Below are 21272 nucleotides of genomic sequence, written 5' to 3' on the forward strand. Positions count from 1 at the left end.
GTTTGTATGTCGTCTCTGGATACTGATTTGGATGCTTTAGAAAGAACCAACCGAATTTTTCGCAGCAGGAGTATGCTGAAAAATGTCTGCAATGCTAGGAAAACAATGTAACATACAAATGTTTTCAAGTTCAGACGTTTATGATAGTCACCAAAAACACTGAGTAGCGAACATTCAGTAAGGTCCTTTTCTTTTGCTTGCCAGATGAGCGGAATGACAAATACAAGGGTAACAGTTACCCATAATGCACAGCACAGCTTTACGTAAAACGATTTTCCACGCATGCTTTTAGGACGAAAAGGAAACTGGATTTCTATCAGTTGAAACATCGTCAACATCAATATCTGATAAGGTGAAACGTAAAACAGAATGATTCCAAAAGTGTGCAAGGATAAACACAGCGGAAAGGAAAACGCCATAGGTGTCCTCAGATAGGCCAAAGTATTGCTTAACAAGTACACTCCCGATAAGAAGTCGGAAATCGCCATGGAAACATAGCAAACATTTTTACTTTCCATGTGGGATTTTTGTCGCCAGAATGTAAATGTGACGAGAAGGTTTAGGATTATGATTAAAATAGCCACAATCACAATGAGGCTTGATATCCAGATGACAAAAAGACGTCCACCACGCACCTGTTCTTCCTCGTTATATACCGATTCATTTAGAAGCGGTGTTGTGGAAACTTGGGTTAAATTAAAAGTCGAATTGCTACTTCTCTCTTCCATCGTAAACTCTTTCGCTGTAAGATATAATTCGATATTTTACATTTACCAGAACCACAGAACTTAGCAAAAGCAATTTAAGAGAGAAAAACAGTAGTATCAATTTAGTTTTAGTATGAAAAGTGAAATTTGTTCTGTTTTCTAAATACCACTTTTCGGGGATTGGATAAAGAAACTGTAGTCAGAATTATTGTATTTCGTTTGCAAACAAAAGATCATGTAATCGGGGTGGCTGAGGTATTTCAGAGAATGGGCACTGCCTCTTTGACACGAGGTGCGACATAAGCAATGCAATTCTGGACCTGTCTCTTCAGATAAAGAGCTCTTGTACAAACATTTTTTGTGAATTGAGACCCGGAGTTTCTTATATGTGCATTGCAAACATTTTACCTTTTCTAAAGTACATGCATGTTTGTGAAATCACAGTACAACATAGGTTAATATATCAGTTTCAATCTGTTCGTGAACATGTACCCTACAGTTACTAATTGTGTATCATCTTGATCATGTCAATAATCAAATGTCGGAATAAAATTTCCTGTGAGGTCTCTCCATTATCTTACCAATAAATGCTCCTTCATAAAAGTTAGAATCGAGGTCACTAGAATAAACCAACCAATCATAGGCAGATGAAAGGTGAAGCTAATGAACAGAGATCAATCTCATAAACTCTATAAAGAATACAAAATAGAGAGTTGGGCAAAGACGGACCCCTGGACATACCAGAGGTGGAATCAGGTGCCTAGAAGGAGTAAGCATCCTATGTCGACCGGTTACATCCGAAGTGAACCCTGTATCTTCATCAGGTAAACGGAGTAATTCGTAGTCAAAATCAATGTGCCAAGAATGACCTAACAATCGGTATGAAACACGTCAGTCAGCATTTGACCCAATAATTAGTTGTATTGGCAAACTAGAACATTATAACAAACATAGAATTTGCGAAATAATGACTTTAAACGAGACTGTTGAATCCCTGTAACATCAACTTGTTTGTCAGTAATCTGCCTCAATTTAAAAATTGATCATATGCAGAACAAGCTCTTGTGTATCGAATCAGTTGAGAGATATAAACACCTTATGCAGGAGATAATGAAATATTGCAACATAGATATGGGAAGTTGGCGATGGAGAAACTGAAATCATCCCATTTGTCATAAAGTTGAGTTGTTAGTTTGCCGTCGATATTTCTTTTCAATAAACAATTAATCAATCTCCCGCTGTTATCTATAGTTACAAAACATCTTTCAGAATAAAGGAGTTTTAGAAATAACACTAATTTTCCTTTGGAATACGCATAACATTCTGTCATTCAATTTCTTCCAAATACATTTGTAACACCTGTAATGTAGTAAAGTTTTCAACATCTGAATAAAACAAGAGCTTAATGATGAAAATCTAAAAACAAGTCGCATGACCTTAATTGTGATATTACGCATTCTTAATTCTATAATAGCTTACCTTAATCTAACAGAAATTCGTAATACTGGCCATACAATCTACAGCATTTCCATACTGCACCGTTCACCGGCTGCTAGGTGCAATGTTATCGTTATATCGTAATATCCTCAAGGGAACTGTTTAGCCCTGATTGGATGACCAGCTGAGTACTTCATAAGCGACTGGTCATATGGTTTGATTGGTATTGATCAACGAGATATTTAGTTAATTAATCACACGAGAGTTTTATATATACATGTATAATTAATGCCGGGTCAACAAATTAAAACAGTGAACCTAGCTCTTCCTACACAATGACTGGCCACATAAACTAGTTCTAACTTTCAAGACGAAATCAATATGATGTGATGTGATGGTTTTGGAATTCCATAAAAAAGATTATGACAATGCTCTGAAAATCTATCAATATAAAATGTATCGTAGATTAGAAAATATTGATAAGATGTCTAAAGGTGTGATACGTAGTATAAAATCATATATTACAGTGCATTCTAACATTTTAAATGTTGAAAAAAGCAACAACCAAAAGCCTCAAAAAACAAAGGTATTTTATCTTTTAAAATATGAAATCAAAGTGTGATTTTTGTTATATACACGAAGGCGGGCACCTGTCATCAGCACGAGATGGGGGTGGGGGATTTATGTAATTGTGGAATTATACACGAAGGCGGGCACCGGTCATCAGCACGAGATGGGGGTGGGGGATTTATGTAATTGTAGAATTACACGCGAAGGCGGGCACCGGTCATCAGCACGAGGTGGGGTGGGGGATTTATGTAATTGTAGAATTATACGCGAAGGCGGGCACCGGTCATCAGCACGAGGTGGGGGTGGGGGATTTATGTAATTGTAGAATTATACACGAAGGCGGATAACTGTCGTCCACACGAGATAGCGGGAAGCTGACTAGACAGGTACCTGTGGTCAACACGAGGTAGCGGGAAGGTTGATTGATTGATTGTATATTGTTTAACGTCCCTCTTCAGAATTTTTCACTCATATAGAGACGTCACCACTGCCGGTGAAGGGCTATAAAATTTAGGCCTATGCTCGGCACACACGGTCTTTGAGCAGGGAGGGTTCTTTATCGTGACACGGGGCCTTGGTTTTTGCTGTCTCATCCGAAGGACCGCCCCATTTAGTCGCCTCTTACGACAAACAAGGAAGACTGAGGACCTATTCTTACCCGGATCCCCACGGGAAGATAAGCGGGGAGGTGATTGATGTAATTTTGGATTTATACATACAGGCGGGTACATGTACCTATCGTCAGTACGAAATAGTGGGGAGGTAATAAGGCGGGTACCTGTCGTCAACACGAGATAGTGGGGAGATAATTAGGCGGGTACAGTGTACCTGTCGCCAACATGAGATAACGGAAAGCTAATATAGGCGGGTACCTGTCGTCAACATGAGATAGTGGGGAGGTGATTAGGCGGGTACCTGTCGCCATTGGGTAAACCTCTGTCTGGCACGAGGCCGTTCTTTACACACTGATTTAACTACGATTAATCCGTTTACCTGATTAGGATATAGGGCTTACGGTAGGTGTGACCGGTCGACAGGGAATGCTTACTCCTCCTAGATACTCTGGTATGTCCAGGGGTCCATGATTGCCTTACTCTTATTTTTTTTAGTTTTCAGATTGACCACTGTTTGTCATCTTCACCTTTTCTCTTATTGATGATATTTTTGGGAGGGACATACTTGTAAACATGCTTCTAGATTTACCCCATCCTAGAGAAGAGTGGAGGTGTGGCCGTTGCCTTTTTTTGTTAAGTCCTCCAAACCATTGGGGGGACTCATTTGGTTTATGGAATTTGTTGAACAGGTGTCATGAATCCTAAATCTGCAGTTTAGAATTTTTAAATGCTCGATATGTGATAATTAGAATAATGTTACGTATTGTGGCGATGTTATATAAATATTGCATGTAGTTGAGGGTAACATTGAACATTTTCACCCTTCGAGAAACCATTGTCAACCTCGGCGTATGCAATATTTGTTTGATTATACTGAATGTTATATAAACAACAAAGCAGAAAGACGTACGTCTGTTGACATTTGATCAATCACTGTCATGTGATATTTGGTATATCGATGCAGGTATTCGTGGTTATTACAAACGCTCAAACGACGTCGTCTAACAATCTACGGCGAACCGTAAGCGCATAAATTTGACGCAAGTGATATTTTTTTTTATAATATCACCCGTTGTCAAGTACTGTTACCCGTTGCTAGATACTATCACCCAGGAGTGTGTGCTTTCTGTTCTCAGAGGGTAACAATGTTTTTTCAAATGCTTCTCGACCAATCAGATACGAGTATTTTACATGAAAGTATTATAAATAGAAATATTTTTTTGTAATAAAAGGCCCACAGGCCTTATCGGTGACCTGAGTATTAATTAAAAGTATCACTAGTCCAAAGGGCTTCAAAATCGAGAAAATGTTTCCTGTTTTGACTATCTAAGTTAAATTCTTACATCGGTATTCAGCAAAAGTGTTCTTAAAACTTAAATGCCCTTGAACATGCCTATACTGATGAAAGGCTTTACATAATATATTACATGTAAAATTAACACAATATGACTAATTTGGACCTGTCCCAGAGTCGAAAGCCTGGGGCTGCGAAATTCACAATTTTAGTACATCTTTTTCTGCTTTTCATCAGTAACCTTAAAAGAGTCTTTCAAATGATATCACTATCATTATTTTGGCTTCATCCTGGAACCAAACCCTTACCCCTTAGGATCATGATTTACAATTTCGGTAAAGGACTATCCATTCCTTCTAAATATCCATTTAGTTTAAGGTAATTCCACCCTTTTAGAATTGCAGGTACAATCTTATATTTGATTGTTGATTCTTCAAATAATATATCTTAGTAACATATAAAAGTGATAAAATAAGTATGTTGCGGTTTTAATAAAAAAAATTATCAATTAGCATAATATACCTGTTATCAGCGTCAGAAAATTGCAGTTTTCATTAAACAGCATTATTAAAATCTCACAAAAACTTGTTGTAACGATGTGATAGTATTCATAACAATTTCATGAAACTGTTTCTTTAAGAATTATACAATTTTTTGGTGAAAAATTAAGGAAATCTATCGCATAATGGACTTGATAGATAAGTTAATGAAAACAGAGTTATTGCTCTTGGATTCAATATTTTGAAACATATTATTGATTATTTATATGTAACTTTAGACTTTTGAAATATTTTATGGTTAACAAGATTTTTTACAATAACCATTGAAACAGATTCCAACAAAATTTACGTTCCTGTCATGCGTAAATCTTGTTCTATCATTGACTTTTCAAAAAGTCTTATGACGTCACAGGAGGGTGGAAACACCTTAAATACACACTATATATATATAAAGTTTGGGCCCGCCCTGAGTCCAAGCCTCTACCCCGGGATCATGAAATTTACAATTTTGGTAGAGGTCTTCTTGCACTATATCACTATGCATTTAGGTTTTCTTAAATATATGCTGTTTTAGAGAAGAAAATTTTTGAAAATTGGTCAATTTTTGCTCAGCTCCTAAAGCTCCGGGGGTGCTAGAGTCCTCAAATTTACAATTTGTTTCACCCTTGTTTCAAAGATTGATTGATTGGTTGCGGTTTTACGCTGTTTTTGGCAATATTTCAGCCATTTTACGGCGGTTGGCTAATTGAAATTTGTTTGGTTGTGAGTGTTTGAGTTTCCCTGAGGGCTCCCAGGGATCCTACTCTTTCGAAAATCAGGGAAACAGTCTTTTGTGTGTCAAGGGGTTGTGATCCTTGACACGGGACACCCTTTAACGTCCCATTCGACGGACATATGAGTTAAAAATACATAAACAGATTTTTAAAATAAGATCATTTCGTGTATATGAACAGTTGTATTATAAAAGTATCAAAGTTTTCTGTAAAAATCGCATTCCTGTAAATATTGTGTAATCTAATGATTATCAATATTTGTAAAAAGTTCTTTCATTGATTAAACATTACCAAAAAAAAACCGTATGGACCCACGGGTGCTCGAGTCCTGACAATTACAATTAATGTCCTCTTCGTCCCAAAGATGTTTCATACCAAACTTGAGAAGATATCAAGAAGTTAAAAATGTTCAATTGTTAACGGACAACAGACGTCGCCGGACGCAAACCAATATTGCAATAGGTCACCTGAGTTTACCCATCCCCCACGTTCTACACCTACAGAGTCACTACTGAGTCACAGTAACACCTGAGTTTACCCACCCCCCACGTTCTACACCTACAGAGTCACTACTGAGTCACAGTAACGCCTCCTCTAATGTAGCAATATGCAAGTGGGATTTACCAACATTGTTGTACAAGTACAAGGTATCTATCAGTGACATTGCTGACCATATTGTTTTATGTTGTATGAAAACGAATTAAGTTTACTTGATCATCTGAGTTTGGTTGAATTGTTTTCCACAGTGTGATTTCTGTTCTCTCGCATTTGACAATTAAAGTTTAGTGCCTATATCCTGTGCGCTAGCCGGCCACACTTCTGTGTCATGCACAGAGACACACGTTTACTGGTTATCATTTTGAATGTTATCACTCGTAATTCTCAACCACGAGAACTCCACTATCACTCGTAATTCTCACACTCCTGACGTAAAATCACAAGAATTTAGTACAGCATTGTACATGATAAAGACACTATCTAAGATAGCTCTTTTGAGTCTGGAATGGTATCCCTTTCTGCCACAGCACCTTTGTATCCATATGATACTTCCAATATTTGCAGTATCACATGTCTGACTCAATTTCTGCCAGGTGTTATGTAAAATGCTAAAGGGTATCGAAGACTTTGGGGTTTTACGGATGGATCAGGAAAAACCAAAATTTGTTGCTCATATGTATTTCGAACATAAAAATTCAACAGAATCTTTCGATTTCTCTCGATGTTGAAAACGTTCCATGTTTTCATCCAACAATAACTTTCATTTTGTAAAGTTTCCAGGCTCCACTCCTGACGTAATTCAATCGTTTAAACTTTGAACATTTATATGAAATGGAGCGTAATATCCGTGATGCTTAAAGTAAGTGGAAAGAATGGTCATTCTTCCTCGTAATTAGTAATAGCCTTCTTGCTTTCATTTGTCAGTCGCCCTCTTAAAACATTCATTACTTGCGTTAGCTCAGTGGTTCTAGCGTTTAATTCGTAACAAGTAGGTAATGAGTTCGAGCCCCGCTCGTATCATGTCAAATATAAATTATGGCCCTGTCACACTACATCACGACCTCACTACGTTATATCATTTTTTTTTAAATCGTGGTGAGATCGTAGTGCGAACGGCATGAATTTGTAATTTTGTCTGTCTTCACGATGTTACTGCGTCCTCAATGCGCTCTTATCACGACCCCACTACAATTAAACTACGGCCTTGTTACGACTTCACCACATTCCATCACGTTCTAACTACGCTCTCAACACGACTCCCACGACTGCAACACGAGTTTCCTACGCTTCTGCCACGATTGTACCACGATCTTACAACGATTCTACCACGATCTTACTATGGTTCTACCATGTTTCCGCGCCGATGTCGCCACGCTTTGCAGCAACTGAATCAGATCCAGATTCAGTATAAATACAGCTCAGAACCTTCTTGTCATCCAGCAAGATCTACGCTGCCTTACGATTCTCCTCCTCCTTCGCCTAAGTAACAATATAGCAGCTTGGTCGTTAAGTGCCATATACTGAATATGCATCAACATCTCCATCAATATTTCTTGGTCTGGCCTTTCCATGATTCCAAAGAAGCAATGGTCATATGCAACCTTTGTTCAGTTTTTATACCAGTGTGTGGGGGAGAACAGAACGTGATTCGGTCGTGGCTTGCGCGCAGTGAAATCGTAGTGAGGACGTATTAAGGACGGGATGAGCTTGGTAGAAACTTACTACAGCTACAGTCTTCAACAACATAGTATGGACGTGCCGTGATCGTAGCGGAAGCGTGAAGAAAACGTAGTGCAAACGGGATGATCGTAATGAGAACGTAGTGAAAACGGGATGGTCGTAATGAGAACGTAGTGAAAACGGGTTGGTCGTATAGAGACCGTGGTGGAATCGCAGTGCAGTCGTTTTCTTCTGCATCACGATCCCATTACGATGCTACTACGACCATGCCGATCTAAATACGACCTTAGTACGACCTTACTACGCTTCCACTACGATCAAATTTGACCACGACCGCACTTTGTTTTGAGCATGTTCAAAGTTGCTCCATGACCATCACGACCATAAAGACCTTACTACGTTCTTACTACGACCTTACTACGACGTACCCGATCGCACTACGATCATCAATTTTTACATGGTCGTAGTGCGAACGTGGCCTAGTGTGATGGGGGTATAAGTCATGACGGCTCCTTGCCAAACGCTCGACATTTAGAAGTGATAATCACGGTCTTTCTGAACGCTCGACATTTAGAAGTGATAATCACGGTCTTTCTGAACGCTCAACATTTAGAAGTGATAATCACGGTCTTTCTGATACGACTTTAAAGACGGAGGTCCCGTGTCACGGTAGGTGTTGGTAAGTTAAAGAACCCTCACTGCTACTGTATGAGCGCTAATCATAGGAATAAATTTGTGTTGTTTCACCTACGACTGGTGACGTCTCAGTATGAGTGAAAAATTCTCGACGGGACGTAAACGAAACGACCAACTTTAAAAACATTCAATAACTTATTTTACCTCCCCAATCTCACGTAAAAATCGTCCGTGTGCACGATGAATCTCAGGTCTTTTTCTCTTCTCAGAGGTTTATAACTACACGAAGAAAATAAGAGGCTTTCAACAGACAATTTGTGTGTGTCCTTACAAGTTATTTACTTTGAATGATTAGCTTTGGCTAGCTCACGCCTGTCTTTTGGGTATTACATTCGAAGAACGTTAACAAGACCTTTCCGCGTCATCGATGTCTTCTTCTTTCTGTCCATTTTTTGACAATACATGTGTTCTTAATGTCAGTAAAAACCAGTTTCCTTGGCAATCATTCATCCATAAAGCTTGATTTACTTTTTGAAGAAATTCTTCGTATGTTCTCTTCCGAAATAGGAACTTTCATATCGTTTTAATATGAAAAGGTGAAGATAAAACTTCTATAATGATTAAAGAATTAAGAGTTGCGCAAACACGGACCCCTGAGGCATGGACACACCAGAGGTGACATATTTGTACATACATGAATAAGCGATGAACCGAGGCAATGTACAGAAATGTTAGTTGTCCAAAGAGTATTGAGTTGTTCCGGTTCCTTTCCATACTCGTACTATTTCTCACAGGCATTTGAGAAGCAGTAGACGATATTTGACGGTTGATTATAGCCGATAAATGGACTTTATTTCCAGTTCACCATGACGATGCGAGAGGTAGGACCTTGACATAGTTGCCTCTAAACGGTAGGGGTCTAATTATCATATTAAGTCGAACTTTTCAAGCGATGCAGCTGGTAAAACAGAAAACCAAGATGGTGGTGTGATATACCTTGTGAATATTATGTTTACAGGAATGTTTTTAATTATAGATATCTAATTAAAACGTCGAGTGTCTGTGCTATTTCTGTTACAGTAGAGTCTATGTGACCTAATATCCCCATATATCCCTCCTGCACCCCCGCTCCCATGGGGATCGGGTTAGAATAGGTCCTCAGTACCCCTTGCATGTCGTAGAAGGCGATTAAATAGGGCGGTCCTTTGGATGAGACCGCAAAAACCGAGGCCCCATGTCGCAGCAGGTGTGGCACGAAACATATCCGTCCCTGCTCAAAGGCCATAAGCGCCGAGCATAGGCCTCAATTTCGCAGCCCTTCACCGGCAATGGTGATGTTTCCTCTCGAGGGACGTTAAACAATATTCAATTAATCATTCAATCCTGCACCCCCGGAGCCTTAAGGATGGAACAAAAATTGATCAATGTTAAAGCATCTTCCCTACAACCTCACGTCTGTAATAAAGATCTAGGCCTCTACCGAAATTGTAAATTGAAAATGATCTCCGGGGTAAACGTACTGACTCCAGGGCGGGGCCAAACTTGGTATATATAAAGTTTATGTGGAAACCATTTTTGAATGTCTTTTAAAATGTTATTGATAGCATAGATCTTTAATGCTATGCCGTGGGCCTCTTGTTAGTTAAATATTTAGATGAAATAATTCCAGATCCATCTCCGCTAAGTTCTGTTTTTATATGTCAGTATTGAAAAATATCATCGGGAACAGGGGCCAGACTGATAGCTTTCATAACGTACTAGGATTACTTTTCAATATTTACGTCCAATATTCGTGTTTATTATAAATGAAGACCGAATACGTACTTCATATTGGATAGAATGAATAGATATAAAAATCAACGGGGTTCGAATTGACTGCTACGTAACATGGCTATCTTTAAAAACGAAATCATTTGAAGTTGCGACTATTCGGTTCACATGGGAATTTGATAAATGTTTGGACAAAAATATACTAGGAAAATATGCAAGGAATTTTTTTGATATTATGATGCCAGAATACAGTGACCTACGCCGTAAATCGAAGGTTTGTATAAGGGGTGCATCTGTAGCTCTCTGGTATGACCAAATATTTTCCAAGAGAGCTGCAGATCTGCATTAGTTCAGATGCACATGTAATTCCAAATTGTCGGTACGCTTAGCACGCACTGTGTTGTATGCAAGGTGAAGATAACGAACAGTGATCAATCTCAATACTCCTACTAGCAATACAAAATAGATAGTTAGGCAAACAAGGACCCCTGGACACACCAGAGGTGGGATCAGGTGACTAGGAGGAGTAAGCATCCCCTGTTGACCAGTCACACCCGCCGTGAGACCTATATCCTGATCGGCAGTCAAAATCAGTGTGCCAAGAACGGCTTAACAGTCGGTATGAAACACGTCAGATAGCATTTGACCCAATGAAAGGATGTATTGGCGAACTAAATCGTTATAACGACCATAGAATTTGCGAAATGCTGACTTCAATCGAGACTGTTGAAACCCTGTTTGTCAGTAACTTACCTCGATTTAAAAACTGACTATACGCAGAACAAGTACCTGTGTTTGATTGAATAAACCTGTATAACAACTTCACATTTTATGATAAAAGAAAACGCAAACCTCCTGCATAATAAACTTACATGTACATCCGATTTATCATGTTGCGATGACTTTTTGTAAAGTTTGAACATGAATCAATGTATATGTTTGAGTTAAAATTTTACATCTACAATGTATGTGTGTATGCAAAAATGAAATGAATTGTTTTTATTTTTTAATAATTGTCAGATACATGATACTATAATAATATTGTAACGTACAGTGATCTGAACACGCTCACCGTTGCTTAGAGAAATACTACCATATCACTAGAAACGCTACATGTAGCTCTCTAGCGAAGCAGTAGAAATTCCCTACATACTGAGCGCTACACTTCCTACGCTCAGGGAAGCTTCGTTCCAAAGCTTAGCATGGATCTTCTCTGATTGTTTGGCACCTCTTCGGCAAAGCCATCCGCCGTTCACGACGACAACCGCCGTCATCCCGGGACGAAACCCCGTCCGTACATGGACACAAAGTCCAAGAGATAATCTATCTGAAGCAGGTCTCCCACCAAACCTCAGTCACTACCCTGTCACGATTTTGTAACGTGCAGTGGTTTGAACACGCTCGCCTTTCCTTTTGCGTGACCAAGAGAAATCACCAAAAAAAAAAAAGCTAGCTCAAGATCGAGGCAGTAGAAGTTCCCTGTATAAATGCCAACAAGTCGATATTAGATATATTTAACGATATCGTGCTTCCATACCATACGCAGGTTTAAATGTCCAAGTCAGCCGTTGATTGTGAAAGTCAACCCTTCTCGCTCTTGTTCGTTTGAGACTATAACTGTTATTGTGTCTCTGATGAGGTGAAAGATTGTGGTGTGTGAGACAGGAGTTGATATTGTTATTTTCAAGGCTCATAGTGTTTGATCTGCATCTGTATGTAAAGGTGAAATTAACGAACAGGAATCGATATCGTAACTTCTATAAGGATTAAGAGTTGGAAAATACAGACCCCTGGGGTGGGATCTGGTGTCTAGGGGAAGTAAGCATTCCCTGTCGACAAATCATACCAGCCGTGAGCCCTATATCTCGATCAGGTAAATGGAGTAATTAGCAGTCAAAATCAATGTGTTAAGAATGTACTAACAATTGCTATGAAGCACGCAAGACAGTATTTGACCCAATGACAAATTGTATTGGTAAACTAAATCGTTATAACGACCATAGAATTTACGAAATGCTGACTTTAAACAAGACTGTTAAAACCCATATAACCTCAACTTGTTTATCAGTGGTCTGTCTCGATTTAAAAACTTATCATACGCAAAACAAGCTCTTGCGTAACGAATTAGTTGTGAGACATAAACACCATATGCAGGTGATGATGAAATATTGCAACACAAATATGGGAAGTCGACGATGGAGAAGCTGAAGTCATCCCGTTTGTCATAAAGTTGAGTTGTTTGCCGTTAACATCTATGTTCAATAACATATCTAAGTTTGAAGCAGATGTGGAAGACTATGTTGTGTATTTTATTTCGAGTTCACTGGAATATATCAAATTGACATTTGAATGAGAATGATTTTTTAAAGATAAAAAGGTCATCAATATATCTTAATGTCGAGTTGAAGGCCACAGCAAGAGATATTTTTGTCTCATGCAGAAGTTTTTAAATAAATTATGTCTTGCAAGAATATAAAAACAAGGCAGCTGATAAAGGAACACAATTCGTACCCATGGGAATTCCAAGAGACTGTTGAAAGATCTGATCACCAAATACTACAAAGATATAAGGTCTATAACTGGTAGTCAATGAAGAACTCCAGCATCTTTCTAATGCAAGGTGAAGATAACAAAAAGTGATCAATCTCATAACTCCTATAAGCAATACAAATAAATAGTTGGACAAACACGGACCCCTGGACACACCAGAGGTGGGATCAGGTGCCTAGGAGGAGTAAGCATCTCCTGTTGACCGGTCACACCCGCCGTGAGCCCTATATCCTGATCAGGTAAACGGAGTTATCCGCAGTCAAAATCAATGTGCCAAGAACTGTTTAACAAACTGTATGAAACACGTCAGACAGCATTTGACCCAATGATAGGTTGTATCGACGAACTAGATCGTTATAACGTTGATCACTGTTCGTTATCTTCACCTTGCATCGTTATAACGACCATAGAATTTGCGAAATCAATCGAGACTGTTGAAAGCCCTGTACCATCAACTTGTTTGTCAGTAGCTTACCTCGATTTAAAAACTGACTATACGCAGAACAAGCTCTTGCATATCGAATCAGTTGAGATATGTAAACACCATATGCAGGTGATAATGGAATATTGCTACATAAATACGGAAAGTTGACGATGGAGAAGCTGAAATCACCCCGTTTGTCATACAGTTGAGTTGTCAGTTTGCCGTTAATGTCTAGTTTCAATAAAATATCTAAGTATGAAGCAGAAGTCGACGACTCTGTGGTGTCCTTTATTTCGAGCTCACAGGGATATATCAAATCGACATATGAATGAAAGTTATTATTGTTAACAGACAAAACGTCATCGATATATCGAATTGAAGGCCACAGCGAGAGATCTTTTCTTCTCACGTAGAAGTTTTTGAATAAATTCTGCTTCATATGAATATAGAAACAGGTCAGCTAACAAAGGAGCACAATTCCCGCCCATGGGAATTCCAACTGTTGTAAGACCTGATCACCAAAGACCACGAAGATATTGTCAATGAGGAACTCTAGCATGTGTTTTATTTTAACTTCAGAGTACTTGTGCGTGGAATCAGAGTGGTGTTTAACAAAGTAAGTTTTTGAATGACTGATCACTAGATATGAATGTTTCCGTTTTCCATTTTTGTTGAAGAAGGAACTGTCTATGATATCAAAAAGTAGTTTGAAAATACGGATGTATATTGAATTGCTGTTATAAAATTTAGAAATTCATTTCAAAATTAAGGATTATCTCCCTCGTGCATAGCTCTTATCCTTGGACGAATTTGGCTCCACTTTTTTGGCACGCTGTTTTTGGCTATATTTAGCTCTAAAACTTCGTAGTTATTTCGGATTTCAAACATATCGGTTCAGCATCACTGAAGAGACATTATTTGTCGAAATGCGCATCTGGTGCATCAAAATTGGTACCGTATACGTTTTACATTATGACCCCTGGGTCGAGGCCTCTGCTGGTGGACTGTTAAACAGTCCCCGAGGGTCTCTACAGCCCAGTAGCTTAGTACTTCGTTACTAGCTAGAAAATACGGATGTATATTGAATTGCTGTTATAAAATTTAGAAATTTATTTCAAAATTAAGGATTATCTCCCTCTTGCATAGCTCTTATCCTTGCACGAATTTGGCTCCACTTTCTTGGCACGCTGTTTTTGGCTATATTTAGCTCTAAAACTTCATAGTTATTTCGGATTTCAAACATTTCGGTTGAGCATCACTGAAGAGACATTATTTGTCGAAATGCGCATCTGGTGCATCAAAATTGGTACCGTATAAGTTTTACATAGTGTTGAAAAGTGATAGGTTTTAATGTTATTGATTTGGGAATATAATATCAACTTCAAAATACTTATGCTTAGAATCAGAGTGGTCTTTAACAAAGTAATATTTTGAATGACTGATCATTAGATAAAAAAAAATCCGTGTTAGCGCCCCGCATGAAATTCGAGAGCCCTATAGTAATCACGTTGTCCGTTCGTCTGTCTATCAACACTTTCTTTGTGAAACGATAATTCAAACAGTTTTCATTGTACAGTTTGTACAGAAATACATTACAATAAGAGGAAGACACCAATAAATTTTGGGGGCATGTCATCATCTTTGTTATTATGACTGTAGCTATTTACCACTGTCTCTGTACCTATCTGTTTTAAAACCTGTTATCAAAATTGAAGTGCCAATAGGCCATTTCAGAAAATTAATAAATAAACACACACATATTGATATGATATTCTACTTAGATAGATATAGGGCTCATGGCGGGTGTGACCGGTCAACAGGGGATGCTTACTCCTCCTAGGCACTTGATCCCACCTCTGGTGTGTCCAGGGGTCCGTGTTTGCCCAACTATCTATTTTGTATTGCTTATAGGAGTTATGAGATTGATCACTGTTCGTTATCTTCACCTTGCATTCAAAGTTCTGATTTTCAAAATCTTTAATTATTAACATTAATAACTGTATCAAAATTAGCATCAACTGAAATATAAGTTTAATGCACCAAGGGGTAATTTAGGCCAAATAATGTCAAGGGGAAACGTTTTGCAACTGTCAACCACAGAGAGCAACACAAGTTTTTTTTATATTGATTCTAACATATATACCAGTATCAAACATTGCTATATCAAATACAGATGTCACTTTCCTCTAATAACCCCCAGCGAGGCCCTTGCTGACCGTGTCGTTTTCTAGTTCCATTTTTATTAAAGAAGCGACTGTCTATTATATAAAAAAGCTAGTCTTTAATTTATGGTGAGAAATGGTCGTATAAAGATTTGAAAAGTCAAACGATTTGTTGTTGTTGATTTCGGAAAATGTTTTTGTTTCAAATTTACTAAAAGTTCTTTAGAATAATTCAAAATCCACATTTGATTTACACCACTTTTGGTATATGATGTGTCACAATACATTTGAAGTTTCTTCTTCACAGTATTAATGTTTTCACAAGGAGCAAAGATAGGGGCTTGGTAGAACACTTACTCGATCCAGCATGGTTTAGATGGGGGCTTGGTAGAACACCTACTGGATCCACCATGGTTTAGATAGGGGCTTTGTAGAAAATTTGGTATATATGTTGGTAAGGTTTAACATGATATTTTATTGACAAAACATCAGAATGATTAGGCACAAGTTCAAAACCTTAGATAGCCTTCTCCAGATACAATAATACAGGATTGTCATACAAAACCTTAGATAGCCTTCTCCAGATACAATAATAAAGGATTGTCATACAATATGAATAACCTACAACAAATCAATATAAACTCTGTTCAGTATATAAATTATACTTTTTAAAAACTCTTATGGAAAAATGAGGTTCATATTTTATATAATAGACAAAACGTACGTCATCAATTTTCGTTTATAAACGGTCACATTCGTTTTAAAAAAGTAATTAACCTTGAAAAGTTCTAAATTTTGTACATCAGAAAGAGACTCGTTCCCCCATAGCATCAAATGCACGTCTATGACCATCGTCGCCACGGTTACTGAGTCCGGTAGTACTTACCCGATCTCAAATCGTGGCTGCATGATCAGCGAAACCCTCGATTTTTATAAATATTTATGAAATGACACAATATTTGTTTTTGCCAATCACAGATTTCCGATATTTTAACTAAAACGTGCAGTATTTCTTTACGAGTAATAACGAACAGAAAAGGCAAGATTCCCGTTTACAGAAGCAATAAAGTTTAAAAGTATTTATTCAATGAAATCCACATTAAAGTGGATGTGTTGAAATCTAGAAGACTACAGTTGATCGGACAATTATCGAAAGAGAGCGGCGTGGTTACACATATTACAGTGTATATGGTAAATTTATTACATCGGTGAAATCAACAAAGAAGCATCCATTAGTTACAACAGCTAAAAAGTGGCCAGTTTGTTCTCAATCGGCAATCCTCGGATTATTCCGCTACGAGCACCCAATGACCTCCGAATGGTTTTCTTTCAACCAAAAAAATATCATTGAAGCTCACCGATTGGTTGACTAATGAACATGAATATTCATGAAGTCGAGGATTTTCTTTTATCATACAGTCACGGCATTTGACGTAGTGTAAACGGAGACAATAGGCGTGGCTTGCGACGATGACCTATAACGTAAACTACTAACAGTATCTTGCTCTTGTATACATATATATATTTCTTACACACAAAAACAAATGACAGGCATTTTCTAATCGATCACATGAACAATCTAGATTGTCTATTAGGTTATAAAGAAATAAATCACAGTCTAAAACAGAGCTGTGTCTCAACCTTGTGTGAAATATATTTAAAAAATCTTTCCCCATATGTAAGCCTGGGAAAGGTACAGCATTAGATTTTACTTCTGTCAATATCCATTTCTTTAACAATTCATCTAGTATTCTAAGATATATTAATAAAAGATTTGCTCAATAAGAAAGATATAATCTGAACACTGCTTTAATGAATTTTACAATCAGAATACCGGTATAATATCATGTTATCACAACAAAAACAAATAGGGTCTAAGAACTGAGCCCTGAGGAACTCTAACTTTTAGATTTCTCATACAAGAAAACAAATTTCTATGCATTACTTTCTGTATTGTTACTTAAATAACTACAAAATAATTCTAGATATTGGGTCCATTGATGCCATACATTTGATGTTTGTGGATTAGACCCTTACACCAGATCAAATGGTTTACATAAATCACAAAAGATTATTCAGTAGTATTTACCACTGTCAACACTTTCTATGATAGAATGATATGTTTCTAAAGCTGATACATTGTAGAATGATTTTTGTACAAGTTTAACAGTGATTATTTCAAATATTTTACTCAACAAAGACACTAGTCTGTAATTTGGAAATAACAGAAGAGTCAACCTGGAATGGCATGCTAATTTCCAATAGTCTGGAAAGGTTTTCAATAAAATTGATGTGTTAAATGATTTGCATAGTGGCTTTGAAATGGTGTCCTTAAAGGAGGTATGCTACACTAGAAATTTGATGTAGATGAAAAGTGGAGGATAAGTACAACAATATTTTGAAGTTGAAATTTTTCAAATTTACTTCATTTTGTCAAAAAAATACAGTTTTAGTAGAAGATAATCTGGGGGGGGGGGGGGGGGGAATTAAAACACCTGCTGGACTCGAACCTGTGACTTACAGTTCAGTAGTCGGTATGTTAACCTACTGAGCTACTCAGCTAGGTATGTAAATTGAAAAGGAAAAGTCAAATATTGCTGATATTGATATTTTCCTCAATGTTTTTAAAGGAAGTCGGCCATTATGACGATGTAGAGTACCTCCTTAAAGGAATATAGCATTTGTGACTGATGCAACCTGGACCTATAGCTTATTTTCAGGAATTACAGAAATGATTTCTATAATTTCTTGTTCTTGTACGTTTATGTCTGCAAAGAAATCGTTGTATTTTTATCCTATGTTTGGTAATTTTTATTACTGTCATCTAAAATGATGATGGATGAAAAGTAATTGTTCAAGAGTTCAGTTTTTTCGAAGTCTGAAAGGCAAAACTACAATTAACGATGGGTCAAAATGGGTTTCACTAAAACATGGAATGTCAAAATCCTGAACTAATTACAGCAAGGAATCAATCTTATTTCAATCTAATGTTGAGGTGCAAGATATCTAGAGAATTTACACCAAATGGACCCGGGTTTGTTGCAATATCCCCCGAGAGCAAAAGAATAAAGAAAATATAAAAAGTTGCGCAAACAGATTAATTTCAAGAGTACAAGATGCCAAAAAGAATTTCAACACGTTGGCAGATTTTAAGACTTTGGTTGCAAACCTTATCATTATACAATAACATTGTATGTATAAAAACAAAAACAAAACCCAACAACAACAAAAAAACCAAACAACAACAAAACCTCAATAGCGGCACGAGTTACCCATTGTCAGCATGAATGGCATAAATTATTCCTACTGTAAAAGATTCAAAGAGTAGTTAATGCAAGTGACATAACTTCAGGTTTAAACCTCTGACCTAGTGATCTTGGACTTTAACCTACAGTGTAGTTTTCAAAACCTTTAACATTGGCTATATATCTGGAATCAAGGGGATAGGGCTTTGAACCGTTACTGGCCCCCAGCGTTCATGGTGTGAACAATCTTGAATCTGCACACATGAGGATGCCTTCATATCAATTTGACAAAATACACCCTTGTGGCTCTTGTTAAGATTAAGATTTCTTTGAAGAATTTTCCTAAACATATCGTCCCGTGGGATCCGGGTTAGAATAAGCCCTCAAACTCCTTGCTTGTCGTAATAGGTGACTAAATGGGGCGGTCTTTCCGATGGAACCGCAAAAACCGAGGTCCTGTTACAGCAGGTGTGGCACGATAAAGATCCCTCCATTAATGGCCATAAGGGCCGTGCACAGGCCTAAATTTTCCAGCCCTTCACCGGCAATAGTGAAGTCTCCATAAAGGTTAAAAATTCTCGAGCGAGACATTAAACCATATACAACCAATCCTACACATATCATTAAATCCTAATAGTGACCCCATCCTAGCTCCAGGGATTATAGTCTGACAAACTTCAATCTTTATTAGACATGAAGCATCTGTTATTATGGTCCATTAGTTCTCGGGAACTTTTTGAAACACTACACACTACATGTTACTACTTCTTAATAATCTTCCCCTGGAAGAAACTTCAATCTCTTTCACTTTTGTGCCTAGTTTGTTTGAGAAGTTGCAAATGTTTTAAAACAAAAACAACGGACAGATCATTAATCAGAAAATAAACTGAATCCGCTGTTCATCTTTGAAGAGAGAACAGTTGAATTTCTCCTATTATCTCTAACATTTTGATGCCAAGTGCGAAAAATATTATACAGTGATCCCCCGCTATAATCCCCGTTTTCCTCACTATGTAAAACCCCATTATAACGCCATCCCCCGCACAACGCCATCGTATTCACAGGTACGTTGAATACCGAAATTCGAACATAGAAAGCCCAAATCTACGCTAATGTCAGTTCATAATATAATATATAGAGTGTAAAAAATATAATTTGTACGAATACATGTACAAGTTTTTAGCATAATAGTGTAAAACTTTATATGCTGTAAGCAGATTTAAATTTGTCTTTGCAATGCCCTTCAACATACAGTGTATTCATGCATCAACATTAAAATATAGAAATGCAAAACACATGGGCTTTTAAGCCACATTTTCACGCATATGTACATTCTCTTTAAATATAATCAAATATTCCATTTCTAACCTACAGTGTACTATGACACAACGACGAAGGTCCTTTCTCTGAAATAAATAACAAATCAATTCAATTCCAATGCCTTGATGAGTTTATTCCAATCACAATCACCCACAGCATCTAGGTATGTTATAGTTTTGAGGCTCTGAAATAAATAACAAATCAATTCAATTCCAATGCCTTGATGAGTTTATTCCAATCACAATCACCCACAGCATCTAGGTATGTTATAGTTTTGAGGCTCTGGTGCATTCCGTTGACAGTACGACAAATTGGGATCACAAGATTTTCATATTTTCCATCTGTCATTCTGTGGACAGCGTGAGCCAATTCATAGCTGCATTCTGGGTAATTTTCAAACTCTTGACGTAGAATGACAAGTATTTTCGGACAATTCTGAATAAAGGATACACGTTCAAAAACCTCCTTGGTACCAGGCATTGTGTCTCTCTCTGCCACTGCCCCTTTATATCCATACGACACTTCAAGTGTTTGCAATAACACGTGACAAACCCAGTCTCTGTCTGGTGGAGAAAATATCACGTAGAAGTCGTAAGGATATCGCAAACTTCGAGGTTTATCAGGAGGTATGGGAAAAGCTGACAGTTGTCGCGTATATCCGACCTGCATCTTGCATTTCGGGCAGAGGTTTACTTCCTTGGTGTTTTCACTTTTCTTCATTTCCTCTCGATTCTGAAAACATATAACATTTTTCTCCACCATGCCATTCCATTTTTCAACATTTTCAGTTTCTACCATTGATGTGATCAGTTCGTCAATACTTTTCCCATTAATATGGAAAGATGAATCATTCCTGTGATGCTTAAAATAAGCAGTCAACATGGTCATTTCTCCTTCAAAATCCTTAATAAACTTTTTTGTCTCATTTGTCAACTGTCCATGTTTTCGTGTTGCCACGTCATAGAAGTAGGCCATTTCATGCAGTAATTTGTCTACTTCTCCTTGACTTTTATCATCTGATTCAACACATTTTTTGTAGAACTGAAGAAGAGTTTCAAACAATTGACAAAAACTTACCGTTGCCTTGTTAGC

At 37.6% G+C, this 21272-nt stretch overlaps 1 protein-coding gene across 1 annotated transcript in view; it reads right to left on the minus strand.

The window, feature by feature from the left end:
• Positions 1-16070: 16070 nt before the first annotated feature.
• Positions 16071-21272, minus strand: part of LOC125667953 (uncharacterized) — a 9627-nt gene continuing 4425 nt past the window's right edge. The window contains exon 2 of the mRNA XM_048901668.2: positions 16071-21272. This exon is cut by the window's right edge and continues 1367 nt beyond it. Coding sequence (XP_048757625.2) covers positions 20382-21272 — 891 coding nt within the window. The 3' untranslated portion in view covers positions 16071-20381.

The sequence above is a fragment of the Ostrea edulis genome, chromosome 1 (genome assembly GCF_947568905.1).
Source record: "Ostrea edulis chromosome 1, xbOstEdul1.1, whole genome shotgun sequence".
Classification (NCBI taxonomy): Eukaryota; Metazoa; Mollusca; class Bivalvia; order Ostreida; family Ostreidae; genus Ostrea; species Ostrea edulis.